At 44.6% G+C, this 17,797-nt stretch overlaps 1 protein-coding gene across 1 annotated transcript; it reads right to left on the bottom strand.

Annotated features, from left to right (window-relative positions):
- LOC308663059 (uncharacterized protein) lies at nucleotides 1-14,305 on the bottom strand (the record flags this gene model as incomplete). The annotated part of the gene is made up of 6 exons (XM_081319203.1): nucleotides 1-363; nucleotides 1,441-3,126; nucleotides 4,062-4,188; nucleotides 9,157-9,233; nucleotides 9,353-9,488; nucleotides 13,082-14,305. The coding sequence occupies 6 exons, from the start codon at nucleotides 14,303-14,305 to the stop codon at nucleotides 251-253; spliced, it is 3,363 nt and encodes a 1,120-aa protein (XP_081175329.1). The 3' UTR covers nucleotides 1-250.
- Nucleotides 14,306-17,797: the final 3,492 nt, after the last annotated feature.

Below are 17,797 nucleotides of genomic sequence, written 5' to 3'. Positions count from 1 at the left end.
GAAAGGCAGAAATGGCCCTACTGCTAAAATTGTTCCTTGCTATCTGTCTTCATTCTGGTTGCCTCTAGCCTCAGTTCCACTCTGTGGGAGTCTAATTTCTCTTTGATTTTTGTTCCGCACAAAAATAACTGCAAAAGGCAATTCTGTTCTTGTTCTTCTGTGATCTTATCAGACCAGTAGAAACTTCTGGGCCACATCTTCAGAATGTCTGCCAATGTTCTTTGAAAAGTATCCCTTCTTTCCATTTTCTCTATTTTGATTCCCCAGGACTTCCAAATCTCTCTTCTCTCATTTCATGTTTCACTATTTGCGATGTCAACCAGTTTGACTTCTTTTTGTTCTCATTCTCCTGCATATCTCTTACTTGGGACAAAAAGAAAAAAAACTTATTAGAAATGTAAAGCACAAACTACCAAGATACCATATATGAGATTCAATGTATCACACCATTTCAATTAATCGAAATAGTACACAATTTCAAATTTATCCAAAGATGAATAAAATGGCAGTTATACTGGTTTTTGAAGCAAAACTGGACATTCCAAGCATCTTCAACTCCAAACTTCTGAAAAAAGGATTTTCTCTTATTGATATGCCACATGGTTGGAACTGTAAAAATGATAAAACCTTTTTTAAAAAGGGCAACCATAACTGTGTGATATATGTTTTCTGGAAATCCATTCACATTCCCGCACCATGTACAGGATATCTCACATTTAGCTATGCACTTTGGGATGAAGACCCTTCAAATGGTATGGAAGTATGATCGGATTTCCAGAAAACACTGTAGACTACAGGAACTGTTTGCACTTCAGTTTGAGATGCAGACAACACAGAGTCATCCCCAACAACCTGCGCCTGTCTTCAACAGTGAAAGGACACAGGGCAGAAAACATCCTGCAGCCAAAAAGGCTCCACACACATATGCACTACTCAAGTGACCCTGAGGACAGAGGTAAACCTCCAAATGGCATCAATGACTCTCTAAAAGAATGCAAATGACCAGCTGTCCGCAAGGAATATAAATTCTTCCACTCCCCACCATCTAGTCAGAGCTGAAGAAGCTTCTTGGATGAGAAGCAAAACGTCTTCAAAGAAAAACAAGTCCAGTTGCCTCCTGAAAAAGCACTTTTGGGACAACCATGACCTGGATGACTGAGAGTCACCATAAACAAAAGAAACAAGCAATTTTGATTGTACTTTTTTGGCTATACTTTTTGGACACTCACATAGTTTTCAATCAGAACTTCACAGTGAGAAAAGTACCTTTACAGGAAAATACATTATATAATATATAATATAATATATAATATAATATATATAATATATATATAATATATAATATAATATAATATATATATATATATATATATATAATATATATATAATATATAATATAATAATATAACATATAATTACATATATATAATATATTCATACCTAAATGGATCCTCATATGGGATGTAAGATTACTGCTGGTCGTGAAGCTCTTTCCACACTCCATGCATTTATATGGCCTCTCCCCTGTGTGGATTCTTTTATGGGAGGTAAATGACCCATTTTCACGGAACCTCTTTCCACATTCCAAGCATTTATATGGCTTCTCCCCCGTGTGGATCCTTTTATGAATAGTAAGAGAAGTGTTTTCACGGAAACTTTTTCCACACTCGAGGCATTTATGTGGCTTTTCCCCTGTGTGGATTGTTTTATGGGAAGCAAAATGACTGCCCCGGCTGAAGCTTTTTCCACACTCCATGCATGTATACGGTTTCTCTCCAGTGTGGATCCTTTCATGAAGAGTGAGGGACCCGTTATTGCGGAAGCTCTTTCCACATTTCCTGCACTTATATGGTTTCTCCCCCGTGTGGATCCTTTTATGAGAGGTAAGTTGAATCTTTTGAGTAAAGCTCTTTCCGCACTCTTTACATTCATACGGTTTCTCCCCCGTGTGAATCCTTATATGGGATGTGAGTTGAATATTTTGAGTAAAACCCTTTCCACACTCTGTACATTTGTATGGTTTCTCCCCAGTGTGGATTCTTTTGTGACAGGCAAGGTTGCTGGTTGTATTGAAGCTTTTGCCACACTCGGTGCATTTGTATGGCTTCTCCCCGGTATGGATCATTTTATGAGAAGTAAGTTGAATGTTCTGCGTAAAGCTCTTCCCACATTCCATACACTTATATGGCTTTTCCCCTGTGTGGATCCTTCTATGGTAGGTAAGCGAACTGCTCATGCTGAAGCTCTTCCCACATTCCTTGCAATTATATGGTTTTTCCCCTGTGTGGATCCTCTTGTGGAAAGTAAGGGAGCTGCTCTCACTGAAGGTCTTCCCACATTCCATGCATTTATATGGTCTCTCTCCTGTGTGGATTCTTTGATGGGAAGTCAGCTGAGTGCTCCACCTGAAGCTTTTCCCACACTCCATGCATGTATATGGCTTTTCCCCTGTATGGATTCTCTGATGCGAAGTCAATTGAATATTTTGGGTAAAACTCTTTCCGCACTCTTCACACCTATATGGTTTCTCCCCTGTGTGAATCATTTTATGGGAGTTAAGATTGACCTTCTGAGTGAAGCTCTTTCCACACTCGTCACATTTATAAGGTTTCTCCTCGGTGTGGATTTTTTTGTGGGAATTGAGATTACCACGCTGGCTGAAACTCTTTCCACATTCCGTGCATTTATACGGTTTTTCCCCCAAGTCAGTCCTTTCACTGGGAACAAGAGAAGTGCTCCCACTTAAATGCTTTCCATTCTCTGTATTTTTATATGCTTTATTTCTCATTTTGGCTTCTCCACATAAAGAAATGCCAGAAGTCCAACTGTAGCTTTTTTTAACCTCTTGGCATAGATCCTCTTCTTTAATGTGAATTGTGTAATGTTCATATAAATCTAAGCTCTCTTCAAATGTTTCCCCATTTTCCACTTTTAGTTTTTCTTTCTGATCTCCTTTGGGAAGAAAGTCTTGAATTTCAATGGATGGGAATGTTGAGTTCCTCTGACTCCCATCTTTTGAAAGATTTCTTTTGTTTTCTGTTATTTCCATTGGGTATGAAAACTCCGCTCTTCTCTCTTCGTCCCTGAACATTTGGAAGGCTTCCTTGTTCTCTTGAACATTATTTCCTTAAGAGAAAAAAGAATGAATGGAAATTGAGGCAAGGTAGAGGAAGCAAACTAATTCATAGCATAGTAAAGTGTGAATTTCCTAGTGAAAATCTGCCAAGGATTCTCCACTGTTTTGAAAGGTGTCCTGCTGACCAACATTAAATACTCTGGTCAAAGCCTTACAAAAGTTGGTCTTTGAGTGACAGGTCGTTATAATCGTCATATTAGAAAACTGCATGGTATAATAATAAAACACTTCTATTTTATGAGCTTCTTAAACTGTCACAAAATCCATTTGTGCCTAAGCAGGGGGTTAGACTAGAAGACCTCCAAGATCCTTTCCAACTGTTATTCTATTCTATTCTATTCTATTCTATTCTATTCTATTCTATTCTATTCTATTCTATTCTATTCTATTCTATTCTATTCTATTCTATTCTAAATAAAGGAGTATACCTTTATGCAGTGGTGGGATTCAGCTGCTTCGCACCAATTCGGCAGAACCAGTAGCTAATTTTTTGTTGCCCAGGCCCAGAACGGATTTCCGGAAGTGGCATCCACACATATTTGAATCCCACCACTGCCTTTATGCTGTTACACCTTTTACTCAATAAATTAATTTTACTTCCGGAATTCTACTCACAGCTGGAATTCCATTTAAGAAAGTGAGGAATCAAGGAAAAGAAGTTTATAAAATGTTTTTGCTTATCTTGAAATATTTGCTATTAACTGGGAAAAGAACAAGTTTACGGTGAAAAGAGGGAGGAATCTGGGGCACAGAGACATCATCTAGTATCATTAAATGACTTTTTCCAACTGTAAGGTGATAGATCCCCTCCTTTTCTTAGCCAGGTAAGATCATTTTATGAACTTTTGCAAAGAGAAAAATAAGTGGCTCCATTTATTCATAAATATTTTTTCTAAGCATCTGAGGACAAGATAGGGGGCCTTACCCAAAAAGGCCACATTTGTGGAGTTCTCCAGCATAACTTCTCTGTGCAGGTCTTTCTGAACAGGATCTAGCCGAGACCATTCCTCCTCAGAGAAACACACAGACACCTCTTCTAAAGAGACAAGAACCTGCAAAAAAAGGCGTACCCCTATGAGCAACCAAATTTAATTTAATTTAATTTAAGAATGAATGAATGAATGAATGATTAAAGGTCTGGAGACTAAAACATATGAATGAAAGTTGCAGGATTTGGGTTTCGCTAATCAAGAGAAAAGAAAGACTAAGGGGGACATGATAGCAGTATTCCCGTATTTGTGAGGTTGCCGCAAAGAAGAGGGAGTCAACCTATTCTCCAAAGCACCTGAAGGCAGGAAAAAGTAGCAGTGGATGGAAACTAATCAAGGAGAGAAGCAACCTGGAATTAAGGAGAAACTTCCTAAGGTGAGAACAATTAATCAGTGGAACAGCTTGCCTTCAGAAGTTGTGGGTGCTCCAACCCTGGAGGTTTTAAGAAAAGACCAGACAGCCACTGGTATAGGGTCTCCTGCTTGAGCAGGGGGCTGGACTAGCAGACCTCCCAAGGTCCCTTCCAGCTCTGTTCTGATTCTGATTCTATGCAAATGCTCTCCTTTTGATTCCGGAATCCCAAAGCAAAGATTTGCAGTGGGTTAAATGGACACCTTCTGATGTGAAAAAAACTGTCAAGAGTTCACAGCATTTGAGAGAAGCAAGATTTGTGGATGAAGCTAATTCTCTAAGAAAAGGGAGTCTTTACATTTGTTTCAGTCAAGCTTTGGTTCGTACCATCTAGATCTGGAGATATTTACAGATAGGCCTTGACTTACAAGGTACAACCTACCTGAAAAAGGGGACCTACTGTACGACCCACATTTACACTTCTGATGCTCATGCCTCCACCACCACAGGGTCACATGACCACACGTTGGGCCCACAGCAACATGGCTGCATTTACTGCCATTTGCTGCATCCAGCAATCATGTGACCATGGTTCATGATGGTTTTTACCAGAAACCAGCCCTAACTTCGGTTTTCGACAAAACTGCATCCGTAGCAATGGGTTCACCCTTAAGACCATTGCAATCCACTTAAAAACCAGGCATTTGCTCTTGTAAGTGCAGTTATTCGCTTAACAGGGCCCCCCCCCACAAAATGTCATAAATTCTCCCTTTTTGGTTTCTAGAATCCCCAAAGGGTTGCAATGGATTAAATAGGCATGCTCTGCAGCATGTCAATGGAGATTCTCAGTCATCTGCGTCATGGTTGTCCCAAAGGTGTTTTTTTCAAAAGGCAACTGGACTTTTATTTTTTTCCTTGAAGACGTTTCGCTTCTCATCCAAGACGTTGGGTGAAGAACTGAGCTGAAAAAGCTTCTTGGATGAGAAGTGAAATGTCTTCAAGGAAAAAAAAATCCAAGTCCAGTCGCCTTTTGGAAAAACATCTTTGGGACATGTTCTGCAGGGTTAAAAATCTGATGTGGAAAAAAAACAGAGTTCACAGCATTCGACTGCTGTAACATTTGTGGATGAAGCACAATATCTGAGGAAACAGATTATCTAGATCTGTTTCAGGCCACAGCCACTCAGATCTGGAGATATTTCATCTCTGATCTTGGATGAGGTGGCACATCCCCTTTCAAGGTTGGTGCACAACCTGACTCTTGCTCAATGACCAGAAAGGACTTCGCAGAACTTCAACTGGTGTACCATTTACATCTTTTCCTAGATTGCGAGGCCCTTCTGTCGTCCCAAAGATGCGTTTTCACGAGGCAGGTGGACTTTCTTGTTTTTCTTTGAAGACATTTCGCTTCTCATGCAAGAAGCTTCTTGGATGAGAAGTGAAACATCTTCAAAGAAAAGACTCCACACACATTTGCACTACTTAGGTGACCCTGATGACACAGATAAACCTCCATGTGGCCTCAACCACTCTGTAAAAGAATGCAAATGACCAGCTCTCTGTAAGGAATATAAATCCTTCTATTCCCCACCATTCAGTCAGAGCTGAAGAAGCTTCTTGGATGAGAAGCAAAACGTCTTCAAAGAAAAACAAGAAAGTCCACCTGCCTCGTGAAAACGCATCTTTGGGACAGACACTTGTTAGGATTAATTTCTGGGAATGGAAGGAATTATATTCCTTGCAGACAGATGGTCATTTGCATTCTTTTATTGCATTCTTCAACAGTGAAGGGACACAGGGCAGAAAACATCTGCAGCCAAGAAGGCTCCACACACATTTGCACTACTCGGTGACTTTGTGGACACAGGTAAACTTCCAAATAGCCTCAACAACTCTCTAAAAGAATGCAAACAACCAGCTGTCTGCAAGGAGTATAAATCCTTCCATTCCCCCACCATCCAGTCAGAGCTGAAGAAGCTTCTTGGATGAGAAGCGAAATGTCTTCAAAGAAAAAATAGAAAGTCCAGTTGCCTCGTGAAAAAGCATCTTTGCGACAACTGTGACCTGGATGACTGAAAATCTCCCTACACATTTAGCGATGCACGTTGGGATGGACACCCTTCAGTCACTCACTCATACACTTGGGGCTGGCCTGCATTGCCACCTAGAAGTTTTAACTGGTTCAGAATGCAGAACTGGTTCTTGGTATGGTTCAGTTCTGTGTTATCTGGTCTTATGGGGGTAGGAAACTTGAACTGAATTGTTGTGACCTATAAAGCACTATATAGCAAAGGACCCAGATATTTAAGGAAACACCTATCTCCCTTGGTATCAGTCCAACTGTTTCAATCTATGAAAAGACTGCAAGTTATAATTAAACAGTGCCATTTATTGGTCACCAAGGGATGTGGTGGCTCAGTGGGTTAGGACACTGAGCTTGTCGATCAGAAGGTCGGCAGTTTGGCGGGTCGAATCCCAAGTGCCACGTAACAGAGTGAGCACCTGTTACTCGTCCCAGCTTCTGCCAACCTAACAGTTCGAAAGCACGTAAAAATGCAAGTAGAAAAATAGGGACCACTACAGTGGGAAGGTACCAGCGTTCCATGCGCCTTTGGTGTCTAATCATGCCGGCCACATGACCACGGAGACGTCCTCGGACAAGCGATGGCTCTTCGGCTTTGAAACGGAGATGAGCACCGGCCCCTAGAGTTGGAAACAACTAGCACGTATGTGCGGGGGAACCTTTACCTTTACCTTTATTTATTGGTCTCTCAGAAGCATTGTTTGGAAATGGCCATTGTATGAAACAAACTCTGCTTGCACAACTTTTATGACCATTCTGTGAATGAACCAAAGTATCTTTCTGGGTCAATTCACAGATAGGCATATCACCGGTTCACATCTTGCCTTGCCAGGTGCAGAAGCATGCGTTGCTGGGATCTTCTCTAAAATGTTAGCCAATGGACTGAGGGTCTCTTGAGGAATCAATCCTGTTCCCCCCCTCTCACATTTTTCCAAGAGAGCTCATTAAAACATTAGTGAGGGTCATTCAATATTTGGATGACACTCAATCCAATTTTGGCTTGTCAGACTCAAAATAATTTTAAGAGGGGAGCTAAAATATAAGTGGGAGCTTACGGAAGCAGAACCCCCATTTCCTGTTGCTACAAACAAGCAGTATTATATATAGAACCCATAACAAGAGACCGCATAAATATTTATCTTCCCTGACATTTGTCCTCCTACTTCCAGATTAGGGGTCCCCAACCTGTGGGCCAAGGCCCAGTACCAGTTCTTGGCCTAATTGTCACTGGGCCACGAGTGGCTGGCCAGTGTATGACTGTGTGTGTGCGCACAGCCCCACTGGTGCAAGCAGCGCTGCGAGCATCGGGGCATTTGTGGCCCCACTCGCTCAAGCTCAAGATGGGGAACTCATCAAATTTGCAGACAACACCAAGCTGGCAGGAATAGCCAATACTCCAGAAGATAGGCTTAAGATACAGAAGGATCTGGACAGACTCGAACACTGGGCACTATCTAACAAAATGAAATTCAATGGTGAAAAAAGTAAGGTTCTACATTTAGGCAGGAAAAATCAAATGCATAGGTATAGTATAGGTGGTACCTTGCTCAATAGTAGTAACTGTGAGAGGGATCTCGGAGTCTTAGCAGACAATCACTTCAATATGAGCCAGCAGTGTGCTGCAGCTGCCAAAAAAGCCAACACAGTGCTAGGCGGCATTAACAGAGGGATAGAATCAAGATCACGTGAAGTACTAATACCACTTTACAATGCTTTGGTAAGGCCACACCTGGAATACTGCATCCAGTTTTGGTCACCATGATGTAAAAAAGATGTCGAGACTCTAGAAAGGGTACAGAGAAGAGCAACCAAGATGATTAGGGGGCTGGAGGCTAAAACATATAGGGAACAGTTGCTGGAATTGGGTATGTGTAGTTTAATGAAGAGAAGGGTGAGGGGTGACATGATAGCAGTGTTCCAATATCTCAGGGGCTACCACAAAGAAGAGGGAGTCAAGCTATTCTCCAAAGCACCTGAAAGCAGGACAAGAAGCAACGGATGGAAACTAGTCAAGGAGAGAAGCAACCTAGAACTAAGGAGAAACTTCCTGACAGTTAGAACAATTAACCAGTGGAACAACCTGCCTCCAGAGGTGGTGAATGCTCCAACACTGGAGGTTTTTAAGAAGAGACTGGACAGCCATTTGTCTGAAATGGTATAAGGTTTCCTGCCTGAGCAGGGGGTTGGACTAGATGACCTCCAAGGTCCCTTCCAACTTTATTATTATTATTATTAAGCCTCATGGGCATTTACGGCCCCACTCACACGAGCCTTGGGGGCGTTTGGAGCCCCCTACTAACGTGAGCTTCTTTGTGGGCGTTCATGGTACCATTAATGCGAGCTCCATTGGGCTCGCGTCATCACGGGTGTTCGCAGCCCCTCTCGCGTGTGGGCATTTGTGGTCTCACTCGTGCAAGCATCGCCGGGAACGTTGCAGGTGCTCATGCACACAAATGCACCTGCCCCTCCCACAAAATCATCCCTTCTTTCCCCCCTCCCCCATTCAAGGCTGCCAACCCAGAAAGGTTGCGGAACACTGCTCTAAACGAAATGGGCAGCATGCAAATCTAGTAAATTAAAATAAAATAAATAATACCTGAGTTGGGAGTTCAGCTGTTTTTTCAACTCCATCAGAAAAAGGAGAAGAATCTACGAATATTGACTTTCCATTCTCTGCGAATAAAAAGTGACACAAGCAGAATTTTAAGACACTTCATTACTAACATAGGGAAGCAAAGGAGAACCAAAATAACGAGATACAACAGCTTTCTCCCTGAGGAAACTTCTCTTACCGCAGGAGGCGTCTTGACTTTGATCTTCATGGAAGATCCTCCTGAAAGGCAACTCCTGGGAAGGATCTGGAAGATCCCTCCTTTCCTCAGGGATCATAGAGATGGACTTCAAGTCCGGCCTCTGGAAATGGAGGATCTGGAGAAGCAAAGAAGTGCAAGTAAGAGAATGTCTACAGAGATTCCAGTTCATGGTTATCCCAAGATACTTTTTTCAGGAAGCAACTGGACTTTCTTGTTTTTTTTTTTTTTTTTCTCTGAAGACGTTTTGCTTCTCACCAAAGAAGCTTCTTCAGCTCTGACTGGATGGTGGGGAATAGAAGGAATATAGAAGGATTTATCCCCTTCATGGATTACTGCCTTGTCGTGGCGAAGGGGCTTGCGTAATTCAATGAAGCTATGAGCTATGCCGTGCAGGGCCACCCAAGACGGACAGGTCATAGCAGAGAGTTCTGACAAAACGTGATCCACTGGAGAAGGAAATGGCAAACCACTCCAGTATCTTTGCCATGAAAACCCTATGGACAGTACCAAAAGGCAAAACGATATGACGCTGGAAGATGAGCCCCTCAGGTCGGAAGGTGTCCAATATGCTACTGGGGAAGAGCAGAGGGCTAGTACTAGTAGCGCCAGAAAGAATGAAGCGACTGGGCCAAAGCCGAAAGGACGCTCAGCTGTGGATATGTCTGGTGGTGAAAGGAAAGTCCGATGCTGTAAAGATTTTTTCTCCATAGGAACCTGGAATGTAAGATCCATGAATCAAGGAAAACTGGACGTGGTCAAACAAGAGATGACAAGACTGAACATTGACATCTTAGGTATCAGCGAACTAAAATGGACAGGAATGGGTGAATTTAATTCAGATGACCATCAGGTATACTACTGTGGGCAAGAATCCTTCAGAAGAAATGGAGTAGCCTTCATAGTCAATAAAAGAGTAGGAAAAGCAATACTGGGATACAATCCTCAAAATGACAGAATGATCTCAGTTCGAATCCAAGGCAAACCATTCAATATCACAGTAGTCCAGGTCTATGCCCCAACCACCAGTGCTGAAGAGGATGAAATTGACCAGTTCTATGAAGCACTACAGCACCTTATAGAACTAACACCAAAAAATGATGTTCTTATCATCATGGGGGATTGGAATGCTAAAGTAGGAAGCCAAAAGATAACTGGAATAACAGGCAAGTTTGGCCTTGGAGTGCAAAATGAAGCAGGGCACAGGCTGATAGAATTCTGTCAAGAGAATACAATGGTCATAGCAAACACTCTTTTCCAACAACCCAAGAGACGGCTCTACACATGGACATCACCAGATGGTCAACACAGAAATCAGATTGACTATATGCTCTGCAGCCAAAGATGGAGAAGCTCTATACAGTCAGTAAAAACAAGACCAGGAGCTGACTGTGGCTCAGACCATGAGCTTCTCCTTGCAAAGTTTAGGCTTAAACTGAAGAAAGTAGGGAAAAGCACTAGGCCACTCAGGTATGAATTAAATCATATCCCTGTTGAATATACAGTAGAGGTGACAAATAGATTTAAGGAATTAGATCTGATAGACAGAGTGCCTGAAGAACTATGGACAGAGGTTCGCGACATTGTACAACAGGTAGCAACCAAAACCATCCCAAAGAAAAAGAAATGCAAGAAAGCAAAATGGCTGTCTGAGGAAGCTTTGCAAATAGCTGAGGAAAGGAGGGAAGCGAAAGGCAAGGGAGAAAAAGAAAGATACACCCAATTGAATGCAGAATTCCAGAGAATAGCTAGAAGAGATAAGAATGCCTTCTTAAATGAACAGTGCAAAGAAATAGAAGAAAATAATAGAATAGGGAGGACCAGAGATCTTTTCAAGAAAATTGGAGAAATGAAGGGAACGTTTAATGCAAAAATGGGCATGATAAAGGACCAAAATGGCAGGGACCTAACAGAGGCAGAAGAGATTAAGAAGAGGTGGCAAAATTACACAGAAGAACTATACAAGAATGAGCTTAACGTCCCTGATAATCACAATGAGGTGGTCACTGACCTCGAGCCAGACATCCTAGAATGTGAAGTGAAGTGGGCCTTAGAAAAGCTGAGCAACAACAAAGCTAGTGGAAGTGACAGTATTCCAGCTGAGCTATTCAAAATCTTAAAAGACAATGCAGTAAAAGTGCTACACTCAATTTGCCAGCAAATTTGGAAAACTCAACAATGGCCACAGGATTGGAAAAGATCAGTTTACATTCCAATTCCAAAGAAAGGCAGTGCCAAAGAATGTTCAAACTATCGCACCATTGCACTCATTTCTCATGCTAGTAAAGTCATGCTTAAAATCCTACAAGCTAGACTTCAGCAGTATGTGGATCGAGAACTACCAGAAGTGCAGGCAGGATTTCGAAGAGGCAGAGGAACTAGAGATCAAATTGCCAACATACGCTGGATCATGGAGAAAGCTAGGGAGTTCCAGAAAAACATCTACTTCTGCTTCATTGACTATGCTAAAGCCTTTGATTGTGTGGATCATAACAAACTGTGGCAAGTTCTTAAAGAGATGGGAGTACCAGACCATCTTATTTGTCTCTTGAGAAACCTATATGCGGGTCAAGAAGCAACAGTGAGAACTGGACACGGAACCACTGATTGGTTCAAAATTGGGAAAGGAGTCCGGCAAGGCTGTATACTGTCGCCCTGCCTATTTAACTTATATGCAGAGCACATCATGAGAAAGGCAGGGCTAGATGAATCAAAAGTTGGAATTAAGATTGCTGGAAGAAACATTAACAACCTAAGATACGCAGATGATACCACTCTAATGGCAGAAAGTGAAGAAGAACTAAAGAGCCTCTTGTTGCAGGTGAAGAAGGAGAGTGCAAAACTTGGGTTGAAACTTAACATTAAGAAAACCAAGATCATGGCATCTGGCCCTCTCAATTCCTGGCAAATAGATGGGGAAGAAATGGAGGTAGTGACAGATTTTATTTTCCTGGGCTCCAAGATCACTGCAGATGGGGACTGTAGCCAAGAAATTAAAAGACGCTTGCTCCTGGGAAGGAAAGCCATGGCAAATCTAGACAGCACACTAAAAAGCAGAGACATCACCCTGTCAACAAAAGTGCGTATAGTCAAGGCTATGGTCTTCCCAGTTGCAACGTATGGCAGTGAAAGTTGGACCATAAGAAAGGCTGAGCGCCAAAGAATTGAGGCCTTTGAACTGTGGTGCTGGAGAAGACTCCTGCGAGTCCCTTGGACCGCAAGGCGATCAAACCGGTCAGTCCTAGAGGAGATCAATCCTGACTGCTCTTTAGAAGGCCAGATCCTGAAGCTAAAACTCAAGTACTTTGGCCACCTAATGAGAAGGAAGGACTCACTGGAGAAGAGCCTAATGCTGGGAAAGATCGAGGGCAATAGAAGAAGGGGACGACAGAGAATGAGGTGGCTGGATGGAGTCACTGAAGCAGTAGGCGTGAGCTTAAATGGACTCCAGAAGATGGTAGAGGACAGGAAGGCCTGGAGGAATGTTGTCCATAGGGTCGCGATGGGTCGGACACGACTTCGCAGCTAACAACAAACAACAACAACAGAAGGATTTATATTCCTTGCAGACAGCTGGTCATTTGCATTCCTTTTAGAGAGCCGTTCCTTTAGAGAGTCTTTGAGGCAAAAGACCAGCTGACTGTTAAGAATCCCAACATATGGTTATTCTTTCATATCCCACTTTAAACTTGCCAGCTGAAGGTCTCTCACCTGAACGTCTGCCTTTTCCTCCATCTGGCTCAGGAGGAAAGCTTCGGCCAGGGCCACCGCCTGGGAACTGGTCTCTGCTCCGCACTCCCGTACCCAGCTCTCCATCTCCGTGGGCAGGATAGCCAGGAATTGCTCCAGGATCACCAGGTCCAGCATCTGACCCTTGGTGTTCTTTTCGGGTTGCAGCCACTGGCAGCAAAGCTGGTGGAGATGGCTGCACATCTTCCGAGGGCCCTGCTCCCACAAGCCGGATGGCAGCCCACCCGTTCTCCTCCGGGTTGTTTCACAGAGAACATTCTGAAGGCCTTCCACTTTCCTCCATGGAGCATCCTTCCAAGAGGGAGCCTCCATCTCCACCTGTAGTCCACAGGCCTCCTTCGGAAGGTCAGAATTGAAGTCAGCGGGCACCATCTTTCCGGGCGCAAGATGATCCTGGTGGCGGCCTCTTGTGCAGTTCTCCCTCCATGGGACGTCCTTCAAACAGGGGGCGTCCATCTCCACTTGCAGCCCAGATGCCTCCTTCGCCAGGGCAGTGGGCACCATCTTTCCTGGCGCAAGATGCTCCTGATGGGGATTTTTCGGGGTCCTCTCTGGGGGGGACCTGTGCCCCAGTCCCGCCTCCTCCAGGGAGACTTTTGGCACGGTCCCATTTGGAACCTCATCTTCATCACCATCATCATCATCATCCTCTTCCTCCTTCACCACCAACTCCAGCGGACCTGCCCGCCCGGCGGTCTCCAGCTCTGGAGCCGGGCAGCTGGGCGCTCTCCTCCGAGCCAGGCGCAGCGCCTTCTCCGGCAGCGCCTGCAGAGCGAGCGCGGCGCTCCCGGACAGGTCTGGTCCCTCCGCTCCTTCCAGCTCGGCCGCCAGCCCCAGCAGCGCCGCCCCGCCGGCCTTCCTTCTGCGCCTCCGTCCCGGTGTGGCGGCCGGGCCCGCGCCCAGCGCTTGGATGCCGCGCAGGAGCGCCATCTCCAGCCGCAGCAAGCCCTGCAGCCGCTCCTGCTCGGCCTCCGACAGCGCCGCGTCCCGGGCTAGCAGAGTCTCCCGGCTTCGCCGGGCTTGGCTGAGCTGCGCGCAGAAGCGCTCCAGGTCCGGCGGCTCGTCCAGCTTCACCGCCCAGCGCCAGCGAGCCTGGACCGGCTGGGAGACGCGCGCCGCCAGCAGCGCCTCGGCTTCGGCCAGCCTGCGCTCCAGCTGCTCCGGGGAGATGCCCAGCGCCGCCATCGCCTTGCCTGACCGCGATTCCTCCGCCCTCTCCGGGCGGCGCCTCCTCGCGTGGTCCGCCCGGACGCCCTTGTAACTGCCCCTTTGGTGGGGTATCCTCCGCTTGAATGGCAGCTGCTTGCTCCACCCTCTCTTCCAGAGGCGTGGCTTCAGTCTCCCCCCTACTCCGTGAATGAGGGGGGGGGGAGAGATTCACTTTTGTTCGTCTTGCAAGCGAGCGCCCGCGGGCGCCACCTGCATCTTATTTATTTTATTTTATTTATTTATTTTATTTTAATTCCATTTATATCCCGCCCTTCTCCGAAGACTCAGGGCGGCTTACAAGCTTAGCAGTAGCCTTCATTCTATGTATATGCCTGCTTGTTGGGGCTTTCACACACACACCCCCAAGCGGCATTATTACAAAGTCAGCTTAATTGCCCCCAACAATCTGGGTCCTCATTTTACCTACCTCGGAAGGATGGAAGGCTGAGTCAACCTTGAGCCTGGTGGGATGCGAACCTGCACTAATTGCAGGCAGCTGGTGTTACTTAAGGAGGCATTAGCCCACTGCTCCACCAAGGCAAGTCATAATAAATGACTTGCAAGGCAAGTCATAATAAATCTTATTTATTTTATTTTATTTATTTATTTTTATTTTAATTCCATTTATATCCCGCCCTTCTCCGAAGACTCAGGGCGGCTTACAAGCTTAGCAGTAGCCTTCATTCTATGCATATGCCTGCTTATTAGGGCTTTCGCCCCCCCCCCCCAAGCGGCATTATTACAAAGTCAGCTTAATTGCCCCCAACAATCTGGGTCCTCATTTTACCTACCTCGGAAGGATGGAAGGCTGAGTCAACCTTGAGCCTGGTGGGATGCGAACCTGCAGTAATTAACCTCTTTTGTCCCCAAAGGTGCTTTTTTTTTATTCACGAGGCACCTGGACTTTCTTGGGGTTTTTTTTATTCTTTGAAAACGTCTCTCTTCCAGGCCAGCGACTGGACTGCCATCTGTCAGAAATGGTAGGGTCTCCTGCTAGGGCGGGGGTAGGTGGGGTTGGACTAGATGACCTTCAAGGTCCCTTCCAACTATGTTATCTATTGTGTTATCATCCAAGAAGCTTCTTCAGCTCTGACTGGATGGTGTGGAAGAGCTTTTTTTTTTTTTGAAAGAGAGAGAGAGAGAGGCTGTCAAAAAGACGGGGTGGGGTGAGGTGTCAATTTATTTTCCAAAGCACCAGAAGGCAAGACAAGAAACAACAGATGGAAATTAATCAAGGAGAAAGGCAATCTGGAATTAAGGAGAAACTTTCTAACAGTGAGGACAATTAACCAGTGGAACAGCTTGCCACCAAAAGTTGTGGGTGTTTTACAGTGCTTTTTTTGTAAAAGAAAAAGGTGCCGGAACTCACACATGTCATACAACCCGCCTTGCCTACCCTATAAGGTTCTATCCAAAAAAGGTGCCGGAACTCCGTTCTGAGCGTTCTATGACAAAAAAAGCCCTGGTGTTTTATCACTGGAGGTTTTAAAGAAAAGACTGGATAGTCACTTGTCTGAAACAGTATAGGGGTCTCCTGCTTGAGCAGGAGGCTGGACTAGAAGACCTCCAAGGTCCCTTCCAGCTATATTCTGATTGAGTCTGCTTTATTTTGAATCTCTGATGTCTTCAGTAGCAATAGCAATAGCACTTAGACTTATATATTACTTCACAGTGTTTCACAGCCCTCTCTAAGTAGTTTACATCTTACCCCCAACAATCTGTTGTTGTTGTTAGCTGCGAAGTCGTGTCCGACCTATCGCGACCCTATGGACAACGTTCCTCCAGGCCTTCCTGTCCTCTACCATCTTCTGGAGTCCATTTAAGCTCACGCCTACTGCTTCAGTGACTCCATCCAGCCACCTCATTCTCTGTCGTCCCCTTCTTCTCTTGCCCTCAATCTTTCCCAGCATTAGGCTCTTCTCCAGTGAGTCAACAACAATCTGGCTCCTCATTTTACCGACCTCGTAAGGATGGAAGGCTGAGTCAACCTTGAGCCGGTGAGAATCGAACTGCCGAACTGCTGGCAGCCAGCAAACAGCAGAATTAGCCTGCAGTGCTGCATTCTAAGCACTGCGCCACTACGGCAAAGAAGAAAAAACAAAGTTGCCTTGTGGAAAACCATCTTTGGGACAACTATCACCTGGATGACTCAGCATCTCCATAGACACTCAGCATCCTTTAGGCCAAGATCAGCAAAAAAATCTCCCACCTGCCTCGGTTTGCATCCTCTGAGCCACTGGCATCCGGGGTTGAAATGGGGTGCACGGTGGACCTAAAACCCCAATGGCTTCCCAAACAACATCCGCTTTGGCCAGCTCTACTGAGGGAAGAGGGTGCTAAGTGCTTCTCCTTTCCATGAAATCACTCTAGACAGAAGCTGGAAAGTGGTTTATTTTGGGCCGAGCGAGACTTAAGCTCCTTAACTTGGATTCAATGGCTATACAGAGAAAATGGAGTCTCCGATAGATGAACCTGTCAAGAACCAATTCAAAAGTCCCAAAGGTGCTTTTTCACGAGGCAACTGGACTTTCTTTTTTCTCTTTGAGGATGTTTCACTTCTCATCCAAGAAGGTTCTTCAGCTCTGAGTGGATGGTGGAGAAGCTGAAGAAGCTTCTTGGATGAGAAGCGAAACGTCTTCGAAGAGAAAAAAAAGGAAGTCCAGTTGCCTCGCGAAAAAGCACCTTTGGGACGACCATGACCTGGATGACTGAGAATCTCCATAGACAACCAATTCAAAACTGAGCCTCTGGTGGACAAGAAGTGTTGGAAAAGATGACCTTCTCTCCAAAGGATCCTGAAGGAGAAAGTCTCCCCATCCGAGGAACAGGATAAATATTGTACTAAATACTGTGAAGCAGGATTCAGAAGCGCAGCATAAAGTTGGGTCATCCTTCTGGTAAAATAGCACATCCAAATGATCTTTGCTCTTGTGGCTCTTCTGAAGAACCAAAGGTGGTGTTTTCCAAAAGGCAACTGTACTGGCTTGGTTTTTTTTTCTTTGAAAACGTTTCTCTTCTCATCCAAGAATCTTCTTCAGTTCTTCAGTTCAATTCAGCTTCTTGGATGAGAAACGAAACGTTTTCAAAGAAAAAAAAAACCAAGAAAGTCCCTTTGCCTTTTGGAAAAAGTACCTTTGGGACAATCATGACTTGGATGATTGAGAACCTCCATAAACATCTCTCTGAAGAACTAAATTTATAACTTGTTTTTCGTTCTCTCTCTCCCAGCTTACAATCATAAAAATTCTCTCTTCGTACACACACACACACACAAAAAAAACACCACACACACATATCAAGGCAGTCCTCAGCTTGGAAGCATGATTGACCCCAAAATTTATGTTGCTAAGTGTTAAGTGAGTTTTGCCATATTTTACGACCTGTTTTGCGGCAGTTGTTAAATGAATCACTGCAGTTGTTAAGTTAGCAGCATGGTTGTTAAGTGAATCTGGCTTCCCCATTGACTTT

This window comes from Vipera berus, assembly GCF_964194415.1.
Source record: "Vipera berus genome assembly, chromosome: 2".
Lineage (NCBI taxonomy): Eukaryota > Metazoa > Chordata > Lepidosauria > Squamata > Viperidae > Vipera > Vipera berus.
This window is presented reverse-complemented; position numbering and strand designations above follow the sequence as displayed.